General features: G+C 42.1%; 1 protein-coding gene across 1 annotated transcript in view; it reads left to right on the plus strand.

Moving 5' to 3' along the window:
* The first annotated feature begins 10,328 nt into the window (after positions 1–10,328).
* The window catches only part of RAPGEF5 (Rap guanine nucleotide exchange factor 5), a 153,571-nt gene continuing 137,178 nt past the window's right edge, over positions 10,329–26,721 (plus strand). Inside the window, exon 1 of the mRNA XM_057363632.1 lies at positions 10,329–10,541. Coding sequence (XP_057219615.1) covers positions 10,353–10,541 — 189 coding nt within the window. The 5' untranslated portion in view covers positions 10,329–10,352. The remainder of the gene's footprint in view (positions 10,542–26,721) is intronic.

A 26,721-nucleotide genomic window follows, 5' to 3' on the forward strand; every position in this document is an offset into this window, starting at 1 on the left:
TTTTGATGCCCATAATCTTGATAGCAGGGCTGGCAAGCAGCACCTGGCTAGCTACRTGACCAGAGATTATCTGTGACAGTTCTGAAGAAGAAAAAGGGAAGAATTTGGCAGTTTTAGTCCGGCAGTCTCACCACAGTGTTGCTGAAACTAGATGAACTCTGATTTATTCCACTACTTTCACTATACCAAAGAGTTCTTTTATGCATGCTGGAGTCTGTGGCAGAATGCAAACGTGATTTTAGAGCCCCTTCCTTTACTGCTCCTCTTTTGTTGTGCCTGCTAACAGGAAAACACAGTGAGGCTGAACAGTGTCCTCAGACTAAGTGCTGTGCATTCATCCATAGCAGCACATCCTCCAGAGAACAGGCTSAACAACAAATGGCCTGTTTGTATAYGCCTYACCTTGTAGTTACTGTTKTCTCTGTGCCTTGGGTAGGACAAAGATTTCAGACGTGGAGTCTCTCTTGGAGATCCTAGTAAATAGTTTTAATTCAATTTGTAATTTTCTTGTGGTGTAACCAAAGATAAACCCTGTTTATTTCATTAAGGCAGGTAGTTGATATCAAAGACAAGAAATTTGTTGGGTATGTCTGTTTAGACATAACATACGTAGACATACCTGAGAGCTTTTGGATGAAGGATAATGTAAATGTCCTCTCCTGGCTTAGTTGTGTTTTTTCCAATTTTACTGAAATGTGAATGAAAACMCTGTGCAAAATTTAGGTGTTGGCAGTGCAGCTGCCTAGGTTTGAGCTGATTGCCTTAATTCACTTTATAGTCAATAGAGTAAAAAATGTCACTTGTAAGGCCTGCTTTATTCAAAACACAGTGGCTGAATTCAAACCCACAATTCAAACAAATCTTTCCATTGATGGGAAAGGGGGTCTAGTATATTGGTTCTTGTGTAGATAGAATACAGATGGATAGAACCTAAAGGTGAAGAATTGGTATGAGAATTTACTTCCATTACATTATTCTCCATTTTGAAATGCATTTATTTGGTTTTTAAGGAGATCCAGTATGCTTCAAAGTTCTAAAACAGAGTAAGTTCTCAGCTATTCCCCAAGTTGGCTCAGTTTTGTCAGTGGGGCTCACAGGCAAACTGTCTGGTCTTACATGACCCAATTAGTTTTAATAACTCCCATTCAGACAGCATTCTCACTTGCCAAAATAGAATTTTTCATGAATTACTAAATAAGTAATCAGTTCTTGCTGACTGTCAGTTTCAGTGAAAGCTGATAGGAAGATGTTCTTGGCTTGTAATACAAGCCTAATACAAGCTTGGGGGGGACTCACTACATTTCATCGAAATTTTATCAACCTTCTTCAGCCACCTACATCCTTCTTCTCCCAGGTGCCTTTTATTAGCTTGTTGAAAACCTGTGGGAAGTGAGACACTTTAACCTTTGAAGATTCAAAACAGGTATTTACTCTCTCCTCTTCTAAGAAGTCAGAAGACCCAAACAGTGTTAGAGACTGAGTTACCACAAACCAGTAAGAGTAATTTACTACTCCATTGGTTTATTATTACCAGAAAGCTACTTAGGTCTTAATTAAACAGCAGATCTGTCTCCCTGAGACAAATATAATTTGGCAAGAATTGAAAAAGCAGAAATTTAAATATATAATTAAATACTTTTCTCTTTAGTGTCTGTTAGTGGGTTTTTTTTTTTGGAAGTGCTGCTGAGGAGAATGTTTAGAAATAAGTATCTAACTGTAAACATCTGACTCTATTGAGGCAGTCACCTATAAGGTTGGGGCAATAGTGTATGTCCTAATTATTATCCTATAGGTTAGACAGTTAATTGCAATGTGGGATGCTGGACTGGCTTTCAAGCTCTATTCTTCACAAATTGTGCTGCAAATGAATGAAAACACTGGAAGAAAAGGGAAGAATTGCTATTGTCTAACCACAACAGTCCAGGCAGGCTGCCATAGGAGCATTATTGAAGCTCTAATTCAATAATTAGATGCAGCCACAAATGTATTATTTTAGCCAAGTCCTCTAGTTGGCAGAATATCTTAACTTTCCTTTGATAAATACTGTTGTTTGCTTAATGGTTTATGAATTGCTTGTCTGTAAGTTACTATGCTCAATATCAGCTCATTAATTAGATTAACTTGGTTGGATRTTTTGCTAGAAATAGCTTATTTTTATATGAATGTGTAATTTTATTTCATTACAGTTGCGTATATAATACACATTTACAAGTGTTTACAGTGGTAGAGGATCCAATTTTCAGAAAATATTGCAAATGTCTTGCAGGCAAAGTACAAAAAAAGGCATTTTCCAGGGTTTCAGTGAGAGGAAACAGTGTTTTCTTGTGGGAAAGAAAGATTCATCTCATGTCTTTTGCATGCACAGTGCTGTGTTCTTACTATGACTCTCTTCCAACAGGTTTTACATGGCTGCTGTTGCAACTTTTTGGGAGATTGGACCACAGGGGCCTTGTTTTACARTTCTGTGTGCTCCAGGAAATCTAAACACATCTCAGACAGCTAAATGCATGCAGATCCCAGAGCTAGTACTGCTCTTATGTAGAAGCAGACCTCTGCAGCTGTGGTTCCAGTAAAACCCATCTCTCCACAAGCTAACATCCATAATCTTCCACGGATGGTCTCAACTGGATCTATGTTGATGTCTTAGGGCAAGCTGGTTTGCTATCCCAATTTCTTTAACTCCTTGATTCCTGCTGTTTTTCAGAGGTCTCCAGAGGTGCCTGTAAACAGTTAGAGACTGAAGGGGGAAGAGATTATGACAGGGCACAGAAAATTCCTTCCTTTCCCTGMCGGATATCTCAGCACAGGGAGAGCTGTTTTGGTCAGCCACCTCTCCTTCCCCAGCCCTGCCCTCTCTGCTCCTTCCTTGAATGACAAGATTGCTTTGATCATGTTTTCCCACACTCCCTTTGAACAGATGTCCCACAGGACAACTGAATAGTTAGGAAWCCCAGGAGTGATGTTGGAGTGAGATTTGAGGGCTCATCAAGCCATAGCTCTGGACACAGAGTTGAAAATGCTCCTGTGTGGAACTATTCAAAAGCCAATTGCTACTCCCTGGGCACATGTTCACTGGTCTTTGTGCTCTGGCATGGGTGGAAGGCAGTATCTCTCCCTGGACTTTTGATTATGCCAGCARACTTGCTGGAGGGAGCCTTCCCTGCTTTACCACCCCCCAAATGGAAAGGACAAAGCCACCTGGATTTGTGCACAGCCTCATCACCTCTGTCACTGCTGGTATGGCTGTACTTCACTACCTTTAATGTTATTCTTATCAGAATAACAAATTTACACCATCCCTAATACTGTGGAGACTGTCTTCTGAACCCCCAATTGGACACAATTTTTATTTCCAGTCATCTGCCTCCCTGTTTCTGTTCCACAGCTGCAGTCCTCTTACTCAGCGGGAAAAATCAGGCATAKTTAAAACAAAACCCAGAATAAATAYAAACAAATCAAATTAAAGAAAATGTTTTAAAGCATTTCAGTACTCACATGATGTTGTGACATGGTTTCATGTCTAAAATGGTAATATTATTTCTGGCAATCTATTTCATGTTATTCTTTTGTTGATTTTTCCAACCTCTCAGGAAATTGGAATGAAAATATTTTACTGATGTTACTATCCCTGGGAAAAGCTTGTCAACATAGAAACAGGTTTATGCTGAAAACTCAAAATGTTTGGCATGTGGTTTTGTATTTTCCCTTCATCAAAGAGATTATGTGGGGCTGTAAGGTCTGTTTACATGGAGGCAGCCAGAGATTCTGATGCTGTAATTAAAACAAAAGGCGACCTTTCATATCTGTGTACTCATATATGCAAATATCTCATTTTGCAAATGATAATATAATCATATGAGAAAGCCATTACATTACAGCAGCTCCCTCATATGAAAGCTGAGCAGACACTCTAGGGATATATATGCTATAGAAACCTCTCCTTCTCTCTCTCTCTCTCTCTCTCTCTCTCTCTCTCTCTCTGTCTCATTCTTATTTCTGTAGTGGTTCTCTGAGCAGGGGGATCAATGAAGGCTGATTTGATTTTGTATGGATTTGTGTCTGGAGGTTGAGACCCTATCTGGACTTGAGGTCTCATATGAAGTGCTGCACTTTTTACCTCAGTGAAGCATTAACCACAGCTCTTAACTGGCTGCCTAGTTTCAGAATACTTGTAAGGACTTAATAGTTTTAGGATTTCAATACCTCTCAAATGTGCTCGATGAGCTCAAGCATTTGAAGATTCACAGAGATGTCTCAGACACTAAAAGAGGCAGCACAGTATCTTAAACACAATTTCAACAAAATGAGGCTAAAGGGTCCTCACACACGTATGGAGAAGAAGTACAAAATGTGAACTAAAACAGAAAAAAATGAATTTAAACATGTATAGAAAATCTAACAGCTAAGGAAGAAAAGATAAATTTGCAGATTAACCATTAATCACACAGGGGAGATCTTCTACCGCCTGTGAGAATTTAGCACCTAATTGCAATTTGTCTCTTTTAAAATTTCCTACACAATCTCTTCTGTAAATGTATGTAAAGCTTCTCACATTGCACATGAAAAAACCCTCATGTATATGCCTATGTGTCTGGAGGGTAAAGGAACTTGAATTTTTGGTTGTAGCTGTCAGAAAAACTCCCTGAATCCGTGGGCTCATTTATGTGTTTTCTTTTTAAATTTTTAATTACAAGATACTGGTTTGTCATTTTGAGATTTGTCTGTTTAGTTAAAAACCCACCAAACAACCAAACTGAACAAACTCCATTGAGGATCTTACTGGCTTTAGAGCTTAATTTTGGCCTGTAAGAGAAAGAGCAATAGCTCAATGACAACACTGTTTTGACAGAAAAGGCCAGACATATGAGCTTTAAGAGTTTAATTTCCCTGAGGGGTCATAAGGTCCCCTGCTACYGAGTATGTTAAGAAGGCAAATCAAACTGAGGACCTGAGTCAGGTTCATTGGCTCTGGCAAATCACATTTACCAGAGAAAATGCCTTCTTCCTTGGGTTTGYATGAAAGCAAAAGTTTGCTACGCACCAAACAATGTAAACACAATGCTGTATTTACATTAGTTTTGTTCTTGTCATCATGGGCCAGTGATCTTCAAAAAAGACCAAATTGTTAAAGGAAATGCAAGGAGATCCATGGAGGATTTCAGACACCCTCCTGCACACCTGTCCTCTGACCAGTGCCATAATTTGGATTCAAACAATGGCAGCAACAAACCCAGTGGCTCAGGATGCTCCTGAGCTCTCTCATCTCTGAGTCAGTAGCAGGGATCATGTCCCAATTCCATGGATGATTCACGGGCAGGACACAGGCTGAGCAGCCATTTGAAGATGCTCCAAGTTTTGAAGGCTGGAAGAGGTGCTGGGGCAGAGGGGAAGGTGGCTGTTGGTGAACTGCAGGGAGAAAGGGTCAGATGCTGAACTGAAGAGGTTCACAGGCTGCCAAGAGAAAACAGGGGGTTGAATTAAGACAGGCAGCTTCAGACTTTCCAGCTATGAGTCACAAAAATCATGAAACTACTTGAAATATTTCAGCTACTCATACATCTCCTTTATCTTWAACCTCTTCCCTCTTTTTTTTGTAGTTGTTCTCCTTTCCTGCTTTCTTTCAAGTCACACCTTGCAATGTTTTCCTGCTTCCTCATCCCCTACTCCCATTTTGGTATCTTTCTSTTGCTGAGCATTCATTGCATTGTGCAGATTTTTCACGTCTTGGAAACGCTGCAAACTGTGCTTTTGAGCTTAAGCAACTGAATATTTGGTCTATATGATGACACAGTATTAAACTGCTTTTTTTAAAAAAATTGCTTAAGAAACTAAATGATTTAAAAAAAAAAAAAAAGCATTACCCACATACATGCCCCTGATCTATATGGCTTTGATAATGAATTTGTACTATTTATATCCACAGTAGTTTGATGATATTCGACATTCAAAAAGCAACTGAGGTCCCACTCCTTGGTCAGGTAGAAGGGAGCTAACAACTCTTAAATCTCAAGCAAGTTGTTCAGCCAAAAAGCAGGTTCCTAGCAGCTGTGACACGTGGACAGGTTGGTTTTGTTCTGAAATTGAGTGAACCAATGAAAAATTGTCAAAGGAGAAAAAGGTGCCCAGACTTCTGCAGAGCTCTCTCCAGCTCACAGCACRATGGCTGAATGGTCACCTGTTGCACTTGTGCTGTGGTTGAAGTGATGAGGGGCACACWTGTCCCTTTTTGGGACTGGGAAATGTGTCCCCAGGCTGCTGTGAGGTGCTGAAGTGGCAGAATGGAGCAAAGCCTTGCCCAGCCCTTCTCTTTTAAAGGGTCATTGCACACATGGTGTTTAAAGCCAGAAAGAAAAATCTGCCAGGCCAAGCTTCTCCATTTCAGGAGCATGAGAGGTGGCAGGACTTTGGAACGTGACAGAGGCAGTCAGCAACTCACATATGTTGGGCCTGGAATAACATCTGGCAAACAAAAATTGGTAGGATACAATAGTCAGGAGAGCATCTCCCAGAAAGGGACCTCCCTTGGTGTTTATCCGGATGTTGTATAGGAGGTGGGCAGAGCACAGCTCACCTCCCCCTGAATGGGAAGAGAGGTGTTAGGAAGAAAAACCTGCTTGCCTGCTTTTTGAAGAGACGGGAAGAAGAAAATCAWCTGAGTTTCTGAAAGGGCAGGAAAGTATTAATCCCCATCCCCACTCCAGCAGGACTGCCTGGGGAAGGGGAAGTAGTGTTTGGCTGGTTGTACAGAGAGTGGTGTTGTTTAGGAAAAAAATTTGCTTTCCTTTGAATGCCTCCTCCCAGGTCAGGGAGAGCAAATATTCAAAAAGGACTGCTGCTTGTCAATGACATATGGCTCCTGCACACCAGTACTCTGCACTTCTATTTCTGCATTGCCTATCTTCATGCAGGTATAACTAAAGTGGCATCTATCAATTATTCCARCAGAGTCAAGAACTCCTAATACTTTAAGTCCAAAATAAGAGTCTATTACGCTTTATCAGAAAATGTCTGATACCAGATAATTTTTTTTCTGCAATGATCTACTTAAAAACTGATCTGAAACACACACAGGCATGAAACAGCTTGTATTGTTTTTACTGCACTKCTTTTGATTGTGCTACACCATGAAAGAAAAACAAACACGTTCAAAAAAGCAGACACTCCCAGGCTCCACATCTGCAAAGTGCAGTAGAGTTGTTTAGGTCTCCAGACTCCATCCTGTATCTATTTAAACATAGATGTTTCTATATTTATATGAAGACTGTTGCAAGTGAGGGAACAAAGCCTGGTCCAGACTCGACTCTGGAAGGTCTATTCAAATTCAGATTTCTTGCCAAAAAGAACCAGAGAGAGTGTGTCCTTAATTTTGCTTTATATGGGACCAAATTATAGGTGTTTAATCTGGAGGACTGRAGATCTCCAATGTCTGCACGTGGTCAGTGGGTCTGATTCTCCTTTAGTGTTACTGCTGCTGTTCTATARGGGACAGGAAATCCAGTCACCTGARGGCCAAACCTGTTGAGAGCCCTGCTCTGCCTTCAGTCAGAGTTCACTGAAAGTGAGAGGTTCTGAACACAATACTTTGGCTGCAACACACTATTTTGGGTTTTTGAAATGAAACTGTTTTGCCAAATACCTCCTGATCAGATCTGGTTTTGCTCTCTGATCCCCACCCCTTTCCTCTGCAGAAAAAACCCAGACTCATTCACCATTCTAAACCTTCAGCGACTTAACAAAAATAAGCAACACAAAATTTAATTTTATACAATTCCTACCACAATYCTCTCAAAACCTGGAATGATCCAAACAGGAACTAGAGAGGCCTAACTACTATCTACTCAATTTCTTGACAATTGATAGTCCATATTATGCTATCTGGCAGCTGATAATTTCTAAACACACTGCAGGGCATATTTATTTCTCTTTTGACACTGTTTACAAGTTACACTTACTTTGCTTAGTTAAAAAACAAACAATTTTGAGCACTGGCATAATTTTAGCCTTTCTTAACATAATCAAATTACTTCTGGTTATACCCCAATCTGTCACATTAAGTCCCACTTTATTGAGTTATTTTACTGCTGCCTGTATTATTGCAGTGCCCAAAGACTCAGACAAAGAACACGGTCCTTTTGTGAAGCCCATAGASTAAGAATCCATTATTCTTTTGGGTGTAGATACACTTCTCTTAATAATKACATCCTGAGCTGTGGCAAAGTGGCTGCCAAGCAACACAGCTGTCAAAACTACATTGCAGGGCAGTTGGGAAGCACAAATCAAGTGAAATTATAGAAGTGGTTGGGACATGACAATGTTTGGGATTGTCATAATCACCCTTGTCCTTGCAAAAGAGTTGGTGTTGTTGCCACTTGGGACTTCCAGATCTCTCTGGCATTTTGAGGTCTGCAGCACACCTTTTGTCTAAASGCTGTCACTATCCTGTCTCTTTCCTGTCTTTTGTGTCAGCAATAGACATCATGCAATGGGCCATATTACTCTGCTAGTATAAGTGATTATTTTTCACACTTAACCTTTCAGATCTGGCTGATGTAATGGGCAGTACCAGCAGGAAGGAGGCGGTGCCAGAATGTGGCTGGAGCAAATCCTGACCCTTTCAAGGGTACCCAGGTTGTCCTGATTCACACTGCCCATCAAATCATGCACACAGGATGCAGGTAAGCTGATTTAATGACAGACGTCTACTGAAAGGAGCAGTTCTGCTTTGCCTCACTTCCAGGTTTTGGCTCTCTATGATCCTGCAGCTGTGTGGTCACTAGGTGGATCAATTCAGCTGTCTGGCCAGTGGAAAATCCATTATTTTCTGAGGTGTTATTTTTCCACCAGATCGATCTACTGAAYAGTCTGATAGTTACCAGATCCCACGTAAGGGTGGCAAAGGGAGTAACACATCCATGGGTTGTGGGATGACTTTTGCAGCAGCCTGCTGTCAGGCCAGTGCTGCTGAAAGGCCAGGCTGTTGCTGCTGTATTCATGTGACAGATAATCCAATGTCACACTGATGCTGGAAGAGGCCATTCTGTGTCTCTGCACCCTGACACACAGGTTGGGCACATCTGCCATCTTTCTACTATGGTTGGCCCTGTAATCCCAGAGGAGCTGGTTTAGGGAGTGCATCAGTGATGAGAAAAAACCTATTCCTTTTTTACTTTTTATTCCCAAGGTCAGTTTCATGGTTAAGCTAGTTCCCTGTAGGGCTGGAGAAGTACTACAGTGCGTCCCAAAACCAGTGGGACCTCTTGGTTGGGACAAGGCAACAGCTCTCTCTAACATGGCTGTGAGATTGGCTGACTATAATGTCATTTACTCAATCATTTAGGCACTGGTAAATTCAGCCCGGATGAGCTGGTCAGCCTCATCTGTAGCTTTGAGGCAGGAGATAGAGGTAAGGGAGACCCACATTACCATCAGTTCTCTGATCTAAAGAGAAGGGAATAGAGTCTGGCAGTGAGGAAGCAATATGTGCAMTACTGAGTTAGAAAAGGTTGGCTCCAGAGACTAAATAAAGTCCCCATAATCCATGGAACTGAACTTTAGACCAGTCTTTTACAAATAGTAAGGGAATTGGTTTCTGTCGTTGAGAGGTCTCTTCCAGAGATTACCTGAATGACTGGAAGCAAGTCATTCACCCCAGATGAACTGCTTGGCTTCTCCAAGTATAATGCTGGCTGGCATTGGAGAATGAAATACTTCTTTGAATCAAAAAAACACTGTTTAGGGAATGGAGAAGGTCTTCACGCCTGGAAGACATAGCAAATCATTGGATCAGAGGGTAACTTGGGCAAGTGGGAATGCAAGGAGGCCTCCAGTCCAGGCAGGCTCAGTGCTTGGGGGGTCACAGCAGGCGGTTTGGGGCTTCCTCCAGCCCAGACTTGACAGCCTCCAGGAGGAAGCCGAGGCCAGGCAGCCCCTGGAGGAGCTTGAACCATTCCCGCCTSTGCTCGGACCCGCCGTCTCAGAGCGGCCCGTCCACTCTCGCACGCGTTCTCGGTGCGGGGTGCCAGGGGCGGTGGGGACAGAGCCCGGGCGGCGGTCCCCGAGCGCAAAGGAGTTAACAGGACTTTCTGCCTTTTCCCGCCCGCGCCTCCTCCACCCTCCTCATTACCTGCACTTTATCACGGCCGGAGCGGCGGCGCGGGGCGGGAGCGGTGCGGGGCTGCCCGCGGCGCTGGGGCCGCGCCGTGCGGGGGAAGGTGCGAGTGCTGCGCGCTGCGTGCGAGGGAGCGCCTGCCCGCCCGCCCGCCGTGTGCCTGCCGGTGGGTGGGAGCGCGGCTGGGGCTGGGGCCGGGGGAAGGCGAGCGGCTCTGCGCGCCGCAGCCCGGCAGGGATGCGGCATGGCCGTGGGCTCCGTCAAGATGCCGTCGCCGTGTGAGGGCGCGGAGCTGGCCCGAAGCTGGAGCCCCGGCGGCGGTGCCCAGGAGCCGCCGCCGCCGGTGCAGCTGCGGCAGAAGCTGCGGGAGCTGCCGGCGCTGCTGCGGAGCGGGCTGACGCTGCGGAGGAAAAGCGCGGCCGCCGCCGGCCGGGTGAGTGAGGAGAGAGCGAGGGAGCCGCGGGCGGCTCGGGGCAGCGCCCCCGCCTTGCCCTGCCCTGCCCTGCCCGGCCGTGCCCTGCTGTGCCCTGCCCGCCGGGCCGAGGTGCCGGGGCAGGCGGGGCGGTGCCCGCAGCGCCCCCGGCCGGGCCGTGGTGAGGGGGAGGCCGCGGGCTCTCCACGCTGGACCCGCGCGGGGGGCGGACGGCGGCTGGGGCGGAATGAGGGAAGGAAGAAGGGAGGATGGCCGGGCAGCGGCGGGCGGCACCTCGGCACCCACCGGGAGAGGTGCCCGCGAGGGGCCCCGGGCTCGGGCCACCGCTGCCATCTCTGGTATCACATGAAATACCAGGGTGAGAAAGGGTYCCTGTCCCATCTCCGGGTTCCTCGTGTGCCTCTTCCCTTCCCTCCTTTTCCCCTCGTGCGGGCCGCTGCGTGCTCTCCTTGGACAGGAGGCACAGCGTGGCTGTGCTCCGACAGCGGCACACACGCGTGTTCCATCCAGCAGCGAACTCCAGCGTGCCCTGGAGCGTGTGAAGCTGGGGTGGAGTGAAGCTGCGATGTACACACCTGGCCCCCAACCTCTCTACCTCCCGCCAGTGAGGCCGTGGGGTCAGGTGAGCGTCGTGGAGATCCCCAGCCMAATTTCACTCAAATTCACCCATTTCTCAAAAGGCTGGTGGTTCACCTTTGCTTCACTCTGGTGAAGTATAGCGTGGCACTGCCGTGGCTGGGAGCTGCAGTGGCGAGCAGCTGCTCATGGCTCGGGTCTCTGCCAGTTGCAACTAGAGTCATATCGGGGGGTGGCATTGCCATCAGGTCTGTGGCAGWCAATCGGGTCAGACCTCCCTGGCGRGTCAACACTGGATTGTAACCCACCGCYTGAGCAGTCRAAGTGGAGAGGTGGATTTATCCACATGGGGTTGGGTTTGTCTGCGTGGGGAATCCAGAGAGCTGCTCTTTGGTTTTGGTGAACTGATAAACACCTGTTCAGAGAGTTGGGGGGAAGTCAGTCTGGTGTGTGTTTGTACCCTCATCAACTTTGCAGTACTTTGCCCATGTAAATAAATKATTTCTCTGCAGGGGGAAGTTGTTGTGAAATATACCAGGGTGTGARTTTCAAACCGAACTTCCTGGGTGAATGTTTTGTTATAAGAGGATATATAGGCAAGGAAGATAATTAGGATTAAGGTACGATRTGAATTCACAGCAGAATAGCTATTTCTGAAAAATTTTGATCCAGTTTACATTAATTTCTTTCCTCCAGCATGTTTGACACACAAAATAATGTGGTGATGTCTAATGATTTTTATTGTTCAGGTGAATTAGTAATCCACCAGACAAGTTGTCCATRTGAACCCAGCGCTAAATATTCAGTTAAATAGCCAAGTCTTGCTTAGCCCTAAGAGGATGTTTGTGACGGGTATCTTTACCCCAACGAAGAAAGTCCTTTTCTGAATTGAGTGTAGTTTGCTCCTCTTGAAAAGYATGCTACCAAAGAAATGGAGTAAGTGTGAAGTGAGGCGGAGAGAAGCAGCACAGAACTGCTGCTGGTAACAGCGTTAGTTCACAGGCAGGTCTGAAACTTTAACAAAACAAATTCGTGACACTTCAGGGAGACACCATGCAGAGCAGCCTCAGGTTTACTCTTATGGTTATTCCTCACCACTACTGAAAGCATTTGACAAGCGAGCAATACAACTGTTACTCTGTAAATATTTGCTGTGGGTGAGTTAACACCCCGGTGAGAAGCCTGGGTAGCTCCTGGGTCGTGCAGCTCCTCAGTTGTGCTTGCTGAAGCCTTGGTCCCTTCTTGCTTCACACAGTTCCAGATGAGACTCTGCCTGCCTTTGCTGATGTTCTGTGTTATGGACCAGAACACCAGAACACAGATTTAGTGGTGGTGTCACACGTGGCTTCACCTCCCAGTACCCTGTGGGTCATCAAGTTTTTCTTGAACCATCTATCTTGGTGGGAAGACTGGAGGGAGGATGGCGAGTCTGTAAGGCAGTCTGGAGTCAGCCCAGCTGATCTTCTGTTAGGAAGAAATTCCTCACAGTGAGGGTGGTGACACACAGGAGCAATGCCCAGAGAAGCTGTGGATGCCCCATCCCTGGGAATATTCAAGGGCAGMTTGRATGYGSCTCTGAGCAACCTGGTTTATTGGAAAGTGTCRCTGCCCATGGCAAGGGGSTTGGAGCTAGATTGTCTTTTAGRTACTTTCCAACCCAGTCCATTCTATGATTCTATGCCCTTGGGTCAGTGGGTGATGCTGTGTGGAGATYCTGTGTAGTTCCAGCAGAACCTTCAGAGCAGGGTCTGGGTCCCGTGTGGAGAACGGGAATGCTGTGCTCTTACATCTCTGGGTTTGCAGGGACTTTCCTGCAGATGGAATTGCTCAGCAGCATGAACTAAAAGTCAGAAATGGACTTCTAGGGACATGACACTTTTCACATWTTTCTATTTAATATTAAAAATAACCTAAACTCTGAAACTGACCATGTTTGGGAGAGAAAAGGGATATGTTAGAACAATAAAATGCAGCATTTTTACACTTTCCCTTTTAAACATGACTCTAAAATTTAAAGCCTTAAAATAAGGTTGGAGAAAGGTTGAGTAACACAGATATATAAAACCAARATTCCTTTGTTTTCCACCTCAACAAAATATTTCAAGTTAATCCAAAGTTAATTTTCAGAGTATTTTGTTTGCTTTTGACAAAAATCTTAATCTGTTYTTCCTCTCCAGTGACTTTTTCTTTGTGCCTTTTTGCTTGTTCAAACACCAAGCTGAGAGTCTTATTTGTCCAGCTGGTTCCGTCAGGAGTGTTGCTCACTTAGGTGAGCTGTTTTCMAGTAAATGCTGACCAGCTGAAATCCTGGCTTGTTTAATTTCCTAGAAAAACATTATGACCTCTGAACAAGAGTTCTGCTTCTGATGCTGTCTTGCTCAGGGACTGCCTGCAGTGCAGTTTGCTTCCACATCTATAAAGCACAGAAAATCTACATGTGTGCATGCCTGGGGACTATGGATAATAAAATATAATGGAAGTGTTAAGGGTGTTATAATTGTTTTAAGGATGTACTTCACTTCATGCTCTTCAAGTACTTCCTGGGCTTCAGGGGAAAGGAAGGCATTGTGTAGTAGAGGGTAGTGTACATTAAAAGAACTGATTTTGAAAACCAGTATGGGGTGAAAAAAAAAATTTCAATCTGTTTTGATATCTCAGTCCTTGGCCCTTCATATTAGACTATTTGAAAATTGCGACTAGAGATGGGAATAATTGAAAATACAGTGTAACAAAAGTAGATTTCCCTCCCAGTTCAGTGACGCCCAAAACTGAAGAGCAAATAGGTACTTTTGGCTTTCTGTGTTGAGATACATCCAGTACTAATAGATGCAATGAACTTGGAGATGCAAAAGCACATTTTAGTAGCTGTAGAAACTATCTTGCTTGGATGTTTTTGTGCTGTGAAAAACAAACATGAATACACTCCACTGCTTCAGTCATTTAGACGAAATGAACCTCCAGTTCCTTGTCTAGGGGAGTCCAATTTTTTTTTTAAAGCTCCTGAACTTCAAACCATACGTTGACCTTGTCTTTGATGGTGTTTTTTCATAAATTAATCCTTAGGGTAGGTGTAGCACAGTTATCCAAGAAGGCATGGATGATTAGATTGCATTTGCAGTGAGCTGCAAGGTGTAGGTTTCACTCTTCCTCCTCTGCTGGATAAAATAGGAGAAAATGACTCAATCTTTTGCTGTGGCAGCTGAGCRTGTGTCAGAGCTTGTGCAGAGGCAGAGGAGGGATCTGTTGCAGTGGGTTGTTGTGCCTTGTGGAACTGTTTCCCTTTGCCAGGTCCTTTCTCAAAATCTTTGGAAAGACCCTTCTGTTTTCCAGTTTGCCTCCTAGAGTTGTATATTGAATGTACGTGTAGCCAGCATCAGTACTTTGCTTATGGACTGTCTTCGCTGGGCTTCCTGGGGCCTGTTAAGCATAATTCCTTCTCTTCCCTTTTCTCTTGTGACTAGTGGTGGAATACAGTTCCATGCCTCTGGAAGCATCAGCRGTGAGCTCCTGCAGGCCATCGGTGTAGCAGTCACTCCGTCACGCCAAAACCCCTTTTCACCACACTCAGTTTAACTCTTAATGCAGCAAATGCTGCTCCTGGGAGAGCAGGGAAGTGCTCAGAAGGARGAGGAATTGTCTTGCACACACACAGGCACAGACCTTTTTAATCACCTCTTCTGCTTCCTAGGTTCATATTTACACACAGATAAAAACTGTTATACGTGCGCATCAGTGTTGCCCTTTGTCACAGCAGTGGATCTGGAAAGCCTTTTGGGTGTCGTGGTGTCAAATCCCATTACTCTGATACTGTGAAAAGTCCTGCTATAGAAACATTCATTGTGGGATGTACTGTTTGGCTTGATCAAAGCTGAAGAAATGCCATGACTATTTCCTCTTCTGAGACATTGTAATTATTTCTGTGAGATTCCTAGAAGTCTTTAACCAGGCAGATGTTCTCAGATTGTCTTCACCTTAGCTTTGTTTTGGGCAGCTACTTTGCTGGATGTTTGTCAGGATGTAAAACCACTGTAAGGTGACAGGTTGAAAATAAACCWCAGGAATTGTGGTACAGCTGCTTGAAGTCTACATGAGTTCAGGGTGAGTCTGGAGGAGTTCATGGAAGAGAAATGTTTTGAGGATACATAATCCTCATGAGGCACAGAAGGTTCCTGAGCTGAAAATAGCTGGAGGGTTGRAGTGTATTAGGGATATCTATCATATATTCTGGCACTAGCAGTTGTCATGCTGTTGGAGACAACTCCTCTTTGGCAGGGGAAAAAAAATCAAACTACATGCAATCTGTTTTAATTAAATCAAGTATCAGATCCTCTCAACCTACATTCTGCTAAAGTTTTCCCYATCTCCTCTTAAGAGCTTTCAGTTGCTTATGTCATTTGAGTAGCTACTCTAATCAATCCATTTGGCAGCTGGGGTTTCTATARTGTTGTCAGTGAGGTTTTGCCAGGACATTAGAAACTGGCTGCTGGAAATACTCAGAATTTACTGTTCTTTCCATCACGGAAAGATGGTGGTGGTTGATAGCTGGGTTTTGATTGAGCTGAGCATATAGATCTGCCKGGTACCCAGATAATCCTCTCACAAGTGACTGACATTTATCGCAGTCCATATCCTCATTGGCAGCTTCTCATCTTCATRGTGCCTGAGTGACCTTGTATTTCATGCTGCTGAATTACACACTTTTCCTAATACTACAGTTCTTGAATCAACGTAATCTTCCAGTACATCATTCTGTTTACATGGGTTTTGACAATACCTCCAATTTTGTGTCATCAACGTATTTCATTAGCACCTTTATGATCTTTTTATCAGTGTTGTTAATGAGTAGAAAAAAAAATCAGAATAATTTCTCTGGTACTTATGTTTATGTATACTATAGAGACTTTCATTTTGACATTTCTTCTGCATTAAAAAGATGCAGTGATGCTGTGTGTAGATGTTGTGCTGGCTGAAATCAGTACATGAAAGTGCTGGATTGACTCGGTGGGTTGGAAGTTTTATTGTCAGAAGTATTATCAAAGTTGACTGATTGATATTGGTGACATTTTGCTTTCAAGTCTGCCATAGAGTTCTACTCAGTAACTYAATACCCCCATCACTTTGGCAGCTATTATGTGACTAAAAATAGTTGTGGTAAGTTTTCTATTATAATCAGGGTTATTATGTATTTCTGCTAAATGTATTCGATTAAGATACTTGTCTTTCACATATCACATATAGTATCCTTAAACTTGTCAGGTCTGATTGGTGACACATGAAATATTGAGCARTGGATAAAGTAGCTTAAGCAACAGTGACCATGGTAGCTGATGGGGAATTTCAGTGTCTCATGTGTTTATTTGCATAATAATTTGTTTCTTAGTTGGTCTTCAGTGAATTGCTAAATTGAGAATACTTCTTAATTAGCCCATGTGTTATGACATCTGAGAAATGAAGCCTGGATTTGATTAACTACAGTTGAATGAAATGGAAAGGAAACCCACACTTCTGCCCTAGGATGTAACCTAGTAAGTTTTGTAGAATGCAAAGCTATTTTTCTCCCTGAGATTGGGGATTAGCCTGATTGACAGGATGATGCCCACTGCCTGTAGTCTGATGCTGGCGCTGGGTGTGAGGCTGACAATTCCTGGGCTGACATCTCTGCTGCTTTCTAGCATCCCTGGGAAGGTCCAGATGCAGCATGAGCTGATGCTGCTGCCAACACATGGGGAATAGGTGCCATCATGTGGCTTGTGCTCATGGAAGCTGCATAAAATTGACAAGGATTCCTTGACACATCAAAAATGCAGCTTTAAATTTGTTTTCAACTATGGGACAGCTTATGTTTCCTTTCCCTGTTTTGGTCCAGAGCACATCCTGATAAGCCTGTCTTTGACCTGCCTACCATGAACCACAGACTTGACTGTTACCTCTTTTCCACACTGCAAATTGAGCTCAAGATGAAAACATCTTGAGCTCATTTTCTCTATGCCCAGTCTTTAAATGCCTGTTGTCGTGTGATATTAATAAAGCCTTCAGTTAAGGACTGCAGAAGTGAGTATTGATCAGCCCTGAATGTTTTTTTGTAATTCTGGTCCGACAAGGATCTCTCTGGTTTCACTTTTGGTTTTGCTTCCCTTTCTAAGGGATGCAGCCTGCAGATCTTCAGATGTGATATTGCTGTGTATGGCTTGGAAACCTATCAAGGAAGTCTACGTAGGAAATAAGATCAACTCCATTGGAAGTAAAATATGCATATTTGCAAAACTTCTGCTAGTGTTACATCTTGTTGAAAATTTTGATTTAAGTGTGAGCTGATTATCCCCATAGTTATATACTTACAGGGAAATAAACAAAATTCACTTAGTGGAATTGTATACTTTAATTTGCTTGGTTGCAAACCTGTATTATTGGTTAATTCACACTAGATTTCCCAGCTGCCAGGATGAATGAACAACACCAYACTGCACAATTATGACAAACTCTGTTAAGATTTGTATTCAGCTGTTGTTACTTGTATGTCCCCAGTGGTTTAAATTCCATTTGTGCCGTGAGGAAATTGCAAAACAAGTTGTGCATTTTTATGCTGATGAAAATGCTGAAAATAGACAGTGATAGCTTTTCAAAGGGGGAAAAGGAAAAAAAAATGAAGGCAGAATATGCCAACTTTTCATTCCAACTCATAGAAACCATTGCAGTAAAATAGATTTATGCTAATTATATAACAAATAAAGTAACATTTCACATGTAGGAAAGGAAGGTCCTTGTTCTTTATCCTATGTAACTTATCTGTATAACTTTATATTCATACTGTATRATTTGCTTATTGAGTTCCAGATGAAGTGCTCCTTCCCACTCATGGTTTCTGCTCACTCCAGACGGGTGCTGGTTTAGCAGCCAGTGGAATGGTTCAGGATACAGACTTTTGGTCTGGCTCTGCTAAAGAATTTGAGATTGCAGATGGGTCTGGCTGCATTTCTGTGCTTGATGACCACATTCACACCCGACTGCTGCAGGTCTGATCACASAGTCATCTCCTCGGGATGGGAGCCATATCCTGATAAGGGTTCATATTAAYGCTTAGAAAAAGAGCCTTAAGGTTGTTTTGGGCTGAGCATGGTGCCATAGAGCTGGAAATCAAATGGGACACCCTGCATCTCTGGGCAGACGGAGGGTGCCTTCTTCTCCTGTAGTCTTTCAGGGCTGGCTTAGCTGGGCCATACCCTCCTCTACTCCTGTGCACTAATTCCTGAGCATCCTTTTTCCCCAAATCAGGCTGCTTTGCAGATCTTGTAGGGTCCATGTGAATGGATCCATTTCAGTGGAATACATTAGCTTGCTTTTTAGTATCTGCTGTATAAAATGTATCCATGAGACCTTGTTATTTAAGCATTTTTCATTATACCTGTTGGTATATGTTTTTGGCATGAGTTTAAGGATAGAAAAGAAGTCATTTGGACTCTAAAGTTAAAAGTCATGGAAGCAGGATGTGAATATTTGCAAATTCTGGGTATAAAAGGAAGTAGCTATTCATAATTGTCACTATGTCTTTTGTCTCAGTTAACTTATGGTTTGGTTTGGGTTAGTCTGACCTTGTAAAATGATCTTACTGACATTGTATCAAGTTAGGGTAAATTATTAATTTAAYRATTTAAATCCTATGGTATAYATTTTGCTCTGATTAATTCCTTTTTTTAAAGATATTTTCCTGCAGAGAGGCACAGCAGTCTAACTGATTAAAAGTCAATATATTTTTTATAGTGTAAAAAGAAAATATTCTGCTGATGGAAAGAGACAAAACCCGTTCAATCTCTATAAATACCAGTAGATGTGTATTCATAGCATCAGTAAGCATCTTCTGTCTTCAGTTTCAGAACTGAATTAACCCATTAAAGCTTAAATGCCAGATGATTTCTGGTTTCCCTTTTTAAAAAATGTTGATTGTGAGAAATGCAACTTTTTCTTTTTCCTTGTTGGTGAGGCAGCTGCCTTTCCTTCCCTGTTTCTTGAACCTCATACTCAAGCCTTTATGTSGCTGTCACATACATGGGCTACATGAGTTAGAGCAATAAAGAAAGAAATAGTTCAGAGCCTCTCCAGCAGCCTTTTGTTTAATTTCAGGGTGCATTTTATTGTGGTAGCTTCTCCTGCAGCTGCCCCTTCTGAGCCTCTCTGCAGGTCATGCATGTGTCAGCACCAGCRTTGTGACTGTGGGACAAGTGGCACCAAGCAAAGAGCAGTGGCTGCTTGAAATGATTTCTTCCACTGGAAGAAGAAATATATGTCAAGCCATACCCTTCTTGATGAAGTAGATGGTATCCAGTTTGTGTTGAGGAGCAGGAAGTGCTGCATTCTGGGTTAAAAAAAAAAAAAAAAAACAAACTAAAAAAAAAGGCCCCTTACACCTCAAATCCCACAAAAAACCCCAAATCCCACCAAAAAAAAACCAAAAAACCAAAAACAAAAAACAACAGAAAATTGAGGTCCAGACCACTTGTGAACATCAAGAGTTTATGATGTGGCTTGGGGGAGGGAGAGGGAGGGAGAGCAGGTGTTTGGGGTTTRTTTATACATTTTTTAAGATGATAAGCATTTAATTGTGGTTTTCTGGCCAAGTTCTCACCAAGAGAGCTGGACCTAGTGGTCCTAAAACACTTTGTAATTTCAGATGCATGTGATAATCATTTGCTATCATTGGCTGCTACTGCACACTGTTAGGCAGATGCTCCATTTCATCCCATAGGTGAATGCACTTCAGTGACACATCAATTGATTTTTAAAATATGGAAAGAATGGGAGAAAAACAATGCACATGCATGGTTAGCTTTGAAAGTTGCAAAGCTGTTGTTTATTGGGTGGTTAGAGGAATGGGACAGAAGTGTCCCTTAGATCCGCTCTGGGTCCCAGCTCATGTACAATCCAGTGCTTTGTTGTGGTTTGTCATTTCTGCAGTGCCTGAAGCCTCTTGGCAGTGMAAAGAAATCTGGGGGTGTGGGCTGYGAGCCTGCTGCTGAATCTGAGCTGCTGCAGGACAAACTGAGCTGTGTGGTGTTTGTTAAGGAAGGCCACGGGAGATCCAAGCCCTGAAGGTACAGAAGCAGAGTCTCATAGTCAGCTGCCAGAGAAGGAAGGGGAGGACACAACCTATCCCARGCTTAAGTGTGTTTTGACTTGAGCAGGATAAACTGTAACATCTGTCAGCACTAGCCCTGGTTTGTGTGTTGGAATACTTTAAAATAGTCTTCCTTGCATTTTGTTGGGGGAAAAAAAATTAAGAAACAAAATTTATTAATTCTATTTGATTTAACTGTTATAAACACTTCTGAAAACTTAGAGTTTGATTTCCTTTCACAAAGAATGACATAGTCATGTTAAAGTTGTAATTTTGATACTTGAAAAACTTATACCATGCATACTATCTTAAAGTTATACTCTGTCAGCTTAAAGACTGATTGCAAATAATTAAAAGACTTGTTCTCTTTATTCCTCAGTATCCACATGRATTAAAGAGATTGATAAAAATGATCAGCCTTTTAGAGCACAGTAATTTGTGAACAGTATCTTGACAGCAATTGCTGCGACAAAATACATAAAATGCAAAAAAAAATAATAATGGTAGTCAAATTAATACCTCTTTGTTTATATTTTTACTATTATGGTGAAGTATACAAAGAGAAGCATTCAGCAGATATTTAATTTCTTGTTTTATCTCATTAAACAGACAGTCACAAAACAAATGGGTTTCAGATTCATTTTACCAGAGCTATTTATCTAATTATGGCTTTCACTGCACTGAATGAATGGTTGCAAATCAATAGGTCTCTTAGGTTGCCAGGACATGCATTAATATTGGTGAGTCTCCAAGCTGAAGAGCAGGAGGGATGTCTCTTGTTTATTTCCATTCAGATGCCTGTCCTCAGTTCATACAGGGTATGCACCAACTGAGAATTTATCTGAAAGCCTGCTTAAATAGTTCCATTTATCAATTGATCATTTGCAATTCAGWGTGGCAAAAAATATTTACATTCTACTGGTAAAGGCTTTATTAAAAAAACCCAAAGCAATTATTTCAGAGGAACCTAGTGTAGAGCAAAACATGTTGCAGTGGGTCGACATGATTGTTCATCTATATCCATAAGTTATAAGGTCTTATATCCATAAGTTTTAAGGTTAATCTAACAGGTAATTGTTTTAGCCATAAATACAAAGTTTCTTGTGCTTTCTGAAGAGTATGTGAGCAAATRTTGTACAGCCTGCCTCCCACACTGTTTTTTTTTCTAGTTTCAAATAGTCAGATAGTTTACACTCTGATGCTGGGGGCTTGTTAACATTAACTGTTTTAGTTACAGCTTTTCATGTTGTGCGTCTGCAAATACAGTCTTTGAAGAAATCTGGATAGTGTTTGGTCTTCAGACTCATCTTGGAACACAAATTTACAAACCTTCTCTATGGGGTTTGGTGACAATGACTTTACAAGACAAGGAAAACGAAATTTTTTTTTTATTCTGTTGCTGATGAAAACATTTCTTTTTGATCAGTTTTGAATATCCTACCTTCCTTCTGTTCCTACAAGGCAGGGAATTTCCAGCTTCACTACATTTCACTTTTTATTAATTTTTGCAGCTGTTTTTCAAGCAAGCAGTTCCACTCTCTCTAGATGGCTCCTTCCATGCTGTAATCATTTCTGTTACCTTATTTTGAACTCTATCTGGTTCTGCAGTGTCCCTTTGAACTAGTGATGGCTTGTGCTGAATGTAATATTCTAGATGAGACTGCACCTCTGTTTTATATAAATCACACCATTTCCTCCCTCTCTCCATCACACAGGATTTTTATCCTATCAATCTGTTAGCTCTTTAGAGCTCCTGGGGGTACTGATTAGTTCTTCACACAAAATCTCTTCACAGCCATCCAAGTTGCTTTCTTTCAGTTGACATAGTTAATTTAAAGCYGTATAAATTGTCAGCATTTTTTCCCTGCGCTTTTGATGTGGATAAACCTAATTTGGCATTGTTTGGTTGCCTACCTTGACTGGATTCATTTGAAGTTGTTTATAGGCTTCTGGTGGTGACTAACCAAAATTGTATGAGCAAAATTTGCTATCTGATGTTGATCATAAATATGTTTCCAGCATCCAGCCTAGGATACAATGTTGGGGCATCTTTGTATTTTCCTTTTCACAATGAAAACATTCTTGTCCTTCATTACTTCTCTATATCTTGATCAACTACAGCGTTTTGTCTGCACTCCTAAAGACTGCTTTAGCTTCCTCTGAGGAGTTTTCTGTGTTAGGGTGAGTCCATAYTATCCTGGTTGAATTTGGAGGTACAGCTGTAGAGCTGTGTAGGAGGTCTCTGAACACACAAGAAAAGCAGCTCATATCACGTCAGCCTTGACTTTGTTGCCACCTACTCTGTCAAAGGCTTTGCTGTTCTTCTAAAGAATTTAGGAATATTCATGACTGGTGAAGCTCCTGCTCAGTGGGTGGACAAGTGTTTAGAAGGYTTTTCACAGACTACTAACCAACAACTTTGTCAAATAATCTCTGAGCAGAGCTCTTCAAGATTACCTCTTAACTCTGCTCCTATCAGTATTTTCTTTAAAATCTCTAGTGATGGAGGGGAGAATAAATTTTTAAGTAGCAACCGCTCCGATACATCAAAGAAGAAAGAGGAGGGAGAAAAAGTGCCTGTTTGTTTTTTAAAAATKATTTATTTTTATTCTTCTGCTCAGTCAACTTCATGACAAAACTGCTGTTAGGAACAAACCTCTCTAACAGGTAAACCAACGAAGACTTTTGAAGAAWGTCACATTGCAGGCAGCTGTTCTCTATTCTTGCAAAGCACTTCATTAAAAGCAGAGACACAAAATGTCCTTATAGTGAGTGGTCTTTTGCATTTAAGCAGAAAGTGTAGCTAATAGAGCAACACAGATATTAAATCAGAGTTGTGGTCTGATTAAAAACAATGCAAACTTAGGCTCATTGAGAATCCATTTATTATGGCTGTAGAAAAGTACCTACTTCAGTACTTAACTGAAGTTAACATGTTACAGGAAAATTTATGGCAGGATGATGGGAGTGAATAAGGAAACATTACATTTGCCCATTCTGTAAATAAAAATAATTCCAAAGAAACTATCCAGAGACTATAATTTCTTGTTGAAAACTGTCCCTGGTCACTGAAAAGCTAATGATAAATTTTGTGAAACTTCTTAAACTGGAAACCTGATTTTATTTTTTTTTTTCTTAATTTGAGTTAAACAAGAAAACAGACGACATCTTTATCTCTTGCTTTGGCAGTTTTTGGTGTTATCTGACTTTTAGAAACAAAGCTAGATGCTGAGGATCTGTGAGTCATCTTTTCAGCCTGAGCCAGCTCCAGCTTCAGTATGTGTATGCTTGTTTCTTTATATCATGACTTTTTCCCTCCTAACTTAGTCATTGTTATCTCTTGGCACAAGTGAAGAGGTTAAAAACGTCAACAAGCATGAGGCATGCTAAAAACATGCAAACAAACCTCCCATGTAATCTTCCAAAGCCCAGAGTGTTCCCATTACTTTGTTGTTTATGAACCCATCTGATCTTTTGATCATATCCTGATGGAGGGAGCAAGGAGGTGAATTCCAATGCAAGGGTTTACTGACCAGGAATAGCATCCTAGAGGCCCTCTTCAGTTAACTTCTGCTGCAAGAGACATTATGGCACTGCATAAAGGAAAAGCAGAAAATGGATAAGATAGAGTGAAAATTCTCTGTGAAATCTTTTTTTGGAAAGCTTTGCATTTTGAAGAAGTCTCTGTGTGTGTATCTACATACCAAAAAGGTTTGTAAGTGCCTTTTAATTTTGGTACAATTATTTCTTGAGAAGTGACCAAATAGATAGCTACTCTATCRGCTTAGGCTGGTTTGGATAAAATGGGTGAAGCCCTTTTGGTTTGTGATGGTGGTTCCACTGAAACAAGGATGGTTTGAAGTCATCTCTAAAAAAGCAGTGTGGGAAAAGATGGAGCAGTGAGCAAGGTGGTGGAGCAGTGAGCATCAACTATTTTTTGAAGACAGGGTATCTCAAAATGAAGGTATCTTACAGTAAGAGATAAGTTTAACCCACGGGTTGTGTGTCCTTGCTGCAGAGTGAGCGATCAAGCTGGATGGGCTCTTGGGATCATTGTGGTGAAGAGATTGGAAGAGTCTGAACAGGAACTACCTACTTTGGTAGGGCATCCAGGCTGCCCCGGGCTGCTTTAGTGAAATGATTAGAGTAAAATGAGTGTCCCAACACTCTGTTAGGATGTTACTGACACTACGCTTTTTGTTACTATTCATGGAAACACAGATCGAGCATCTCTGCTTCTCTCTGACAGATCAGTTACTGTGGGGRGAATAATGCCATGTATTAATCTTTTGGATAATTTTTATTCCCTGATTTCAATCTAAATTCTCTATCAAATTAGCATTTCCATGTGCATATTGCTTGAACCAACTTTTCAAGACAGCAATTCCCCATCTCCACCACCTCCCGCTTTGCGTAGGTCAGAAAACATTTGCTGACTTAAAATGATATTTATTAGTGACTTTTAAAACTGAGTAGGCTGGTAACTAGGATACAGTGGGCGAGTGGAAGGAGGGTGGCAGAATGTTGAAGTGATCAATGTTGCAAGCGTTGACTGTGATGCAGAATATTAAAGAATAAGAGAGTTAATTCTTATGGTGGTCAGTCTTTACCTCCTTTTATTCCCATGGGACAAAGCACTCCTTCAAGGATCTTGGGATAAAACCTCAACTTGGTGAAGCAGAAGGTGGCTCAGCTCTCTGTTGTTGCTTTCCATGGATAGATGAAGGAGGAGCCTGAGGAGTCCTGGGCACTGGCATGTGTGGTGGAGCAAGAAGGGCGCAGCTTCAAGTAGCACACGAAATGTGTGAGCTGCTCCTTCATCTGGCTGTCAGAAGCTCCTCCAAGTGCAGTGTTCCTAGCACTGCTGCCAGGCCTGGCTGTGCTCAGCTGGTGGAAATGTGACCCTGTAGGAAGGCAGTGATGTGTGAGTCCTTTCCCCTGATTGTCCCATCAGCAGGCAGCTCTGCTGGCTCTGACACTGTTCAGGATACGCTCAGCCATGCTTTGGCTGTGACTAACGCTGAGGTTATGCTGCTTTTCTTTTGTATGCCCTGTTCACACAACTGATAAGCAAACTTCTGTTCACATTGTGCCCTTCTGCTTCTCTCTTACGTGTTCTAATGAGTATTTCTTTAAAATGAGCTGCAGTGGTAGTGCTGCTGTCTTCAGTGAGGGATGAGGTGCTCTGCTGGGTGGTTATCTCAGGTTCTGCAGGTGCAGGCTGTGGACACTGCCTCATGTATATTTTGAAACTGCCTTGAAATCGTCATCCACAACTTTCAAGCCCAAAGGCTTCTGGTTGAAAACARCAGTTCCTCTGGAGGAGTAATTTTCCTTTCAGCACTTGCTGAACAGAGATCTTGGTGAGATCTTAGAGAGTTCTACCTCTTTGTCAAGGGACACATCTTACACAGACATGTATGTTCACATTGATAACATACAATTCACCTCAGATCCCTGCTCTGCTATAATACTATGGACTTTTTTTCCACTGCACACATGTTTTTCATGCTAATTTAGACTCCAGCTTTTTTTTTTTTTTTTTTTTTTTTTTGCATATGTTTTTAAGTATGAGCATAAGATTGACTAGGATATAGATATCATATGGTGGGACTTCTGTTGGGATGGAAAACCAAATAATAGTTGCAAATGCAATTAAAGGTTAATTAATTCAAATAATTTAATCAGATGGAAAAAGCAGAAAAATCTAATCCTTTGACTCTCAAATTATGAGTTGTTTTTTTTTTCTGTTTATGGAATAGTGTGTTCCTTGTATAGGGAAAAAAATGTGTCTTTTAAGTCATTTAAAGGCTTTATAATGCATAAAAGAAATGGAACAAAGGGATAGGAACTTTATGCTTTAAATGCCAGGTCTAGTTTTGCTGGAGGGAAATTATTGATGCCATAGGGGACAAGAGACTGACGTGGGACAAATTGAAGCAAGATTTGTTTCTTTGTTCAGTTAGGCTGCCTAAAATAGTTTTTTCATATTTTGTATGTACTTTCCTCACAAAAGGTTTAGTACAACACAGTTTAATGCATTCTTTTTCTATGAATTTGAGTGGGGTTGTCATCTCAGGAGGTGTTAATCTTGCAATAGTATCCTGTCAAATATTGTGGCTTTCTGCTTAAACTGAGTTTGGCTGAACATCTGAACATATTCTAAGCCTGAAGAGGGGTGCAGGGATCATTTCTGAAGACCCATGCTGTCTTGAAAATAAATGATGAATGCAGAGAACCCTAATAGGACAGTTTCTATTCATKATATTTTCAAAAGTCTATTGTTGGACCAAGGGTCTATCCTTCAAAACTGGAGGTCAAAATGAGAAAATTCCCTGGTATCAGCTGGAAAATCTCAAGAGAGAAAGAAATCCCCAGCCTCCCACATAGGAATCAAACTTGCAGTAGAAAGAAGGACTTATAGACTTAATTAAATATAGAGTGAGTAAATCTGTAGTGTGAAAATTCAAAATAATGCAGCATAAACCTGATGTG

Source organism: Malurus melanocephalus, unplaced genomic scaffold, assembly GCF_030028575.1.
Source record: "Malurus melanocephalus ecotype Western Australia unplaced genomic scaffold, MMel_1.1 scaffold_29, whole genome shotgun sequence".
Classification (NCBI taxonomy): domain Eukaryota; kingdom Metazoa; phylum Chordata; class Aves; order Passeriformes; family Maluridae; genus Malurus; species Malurus melanocephalus.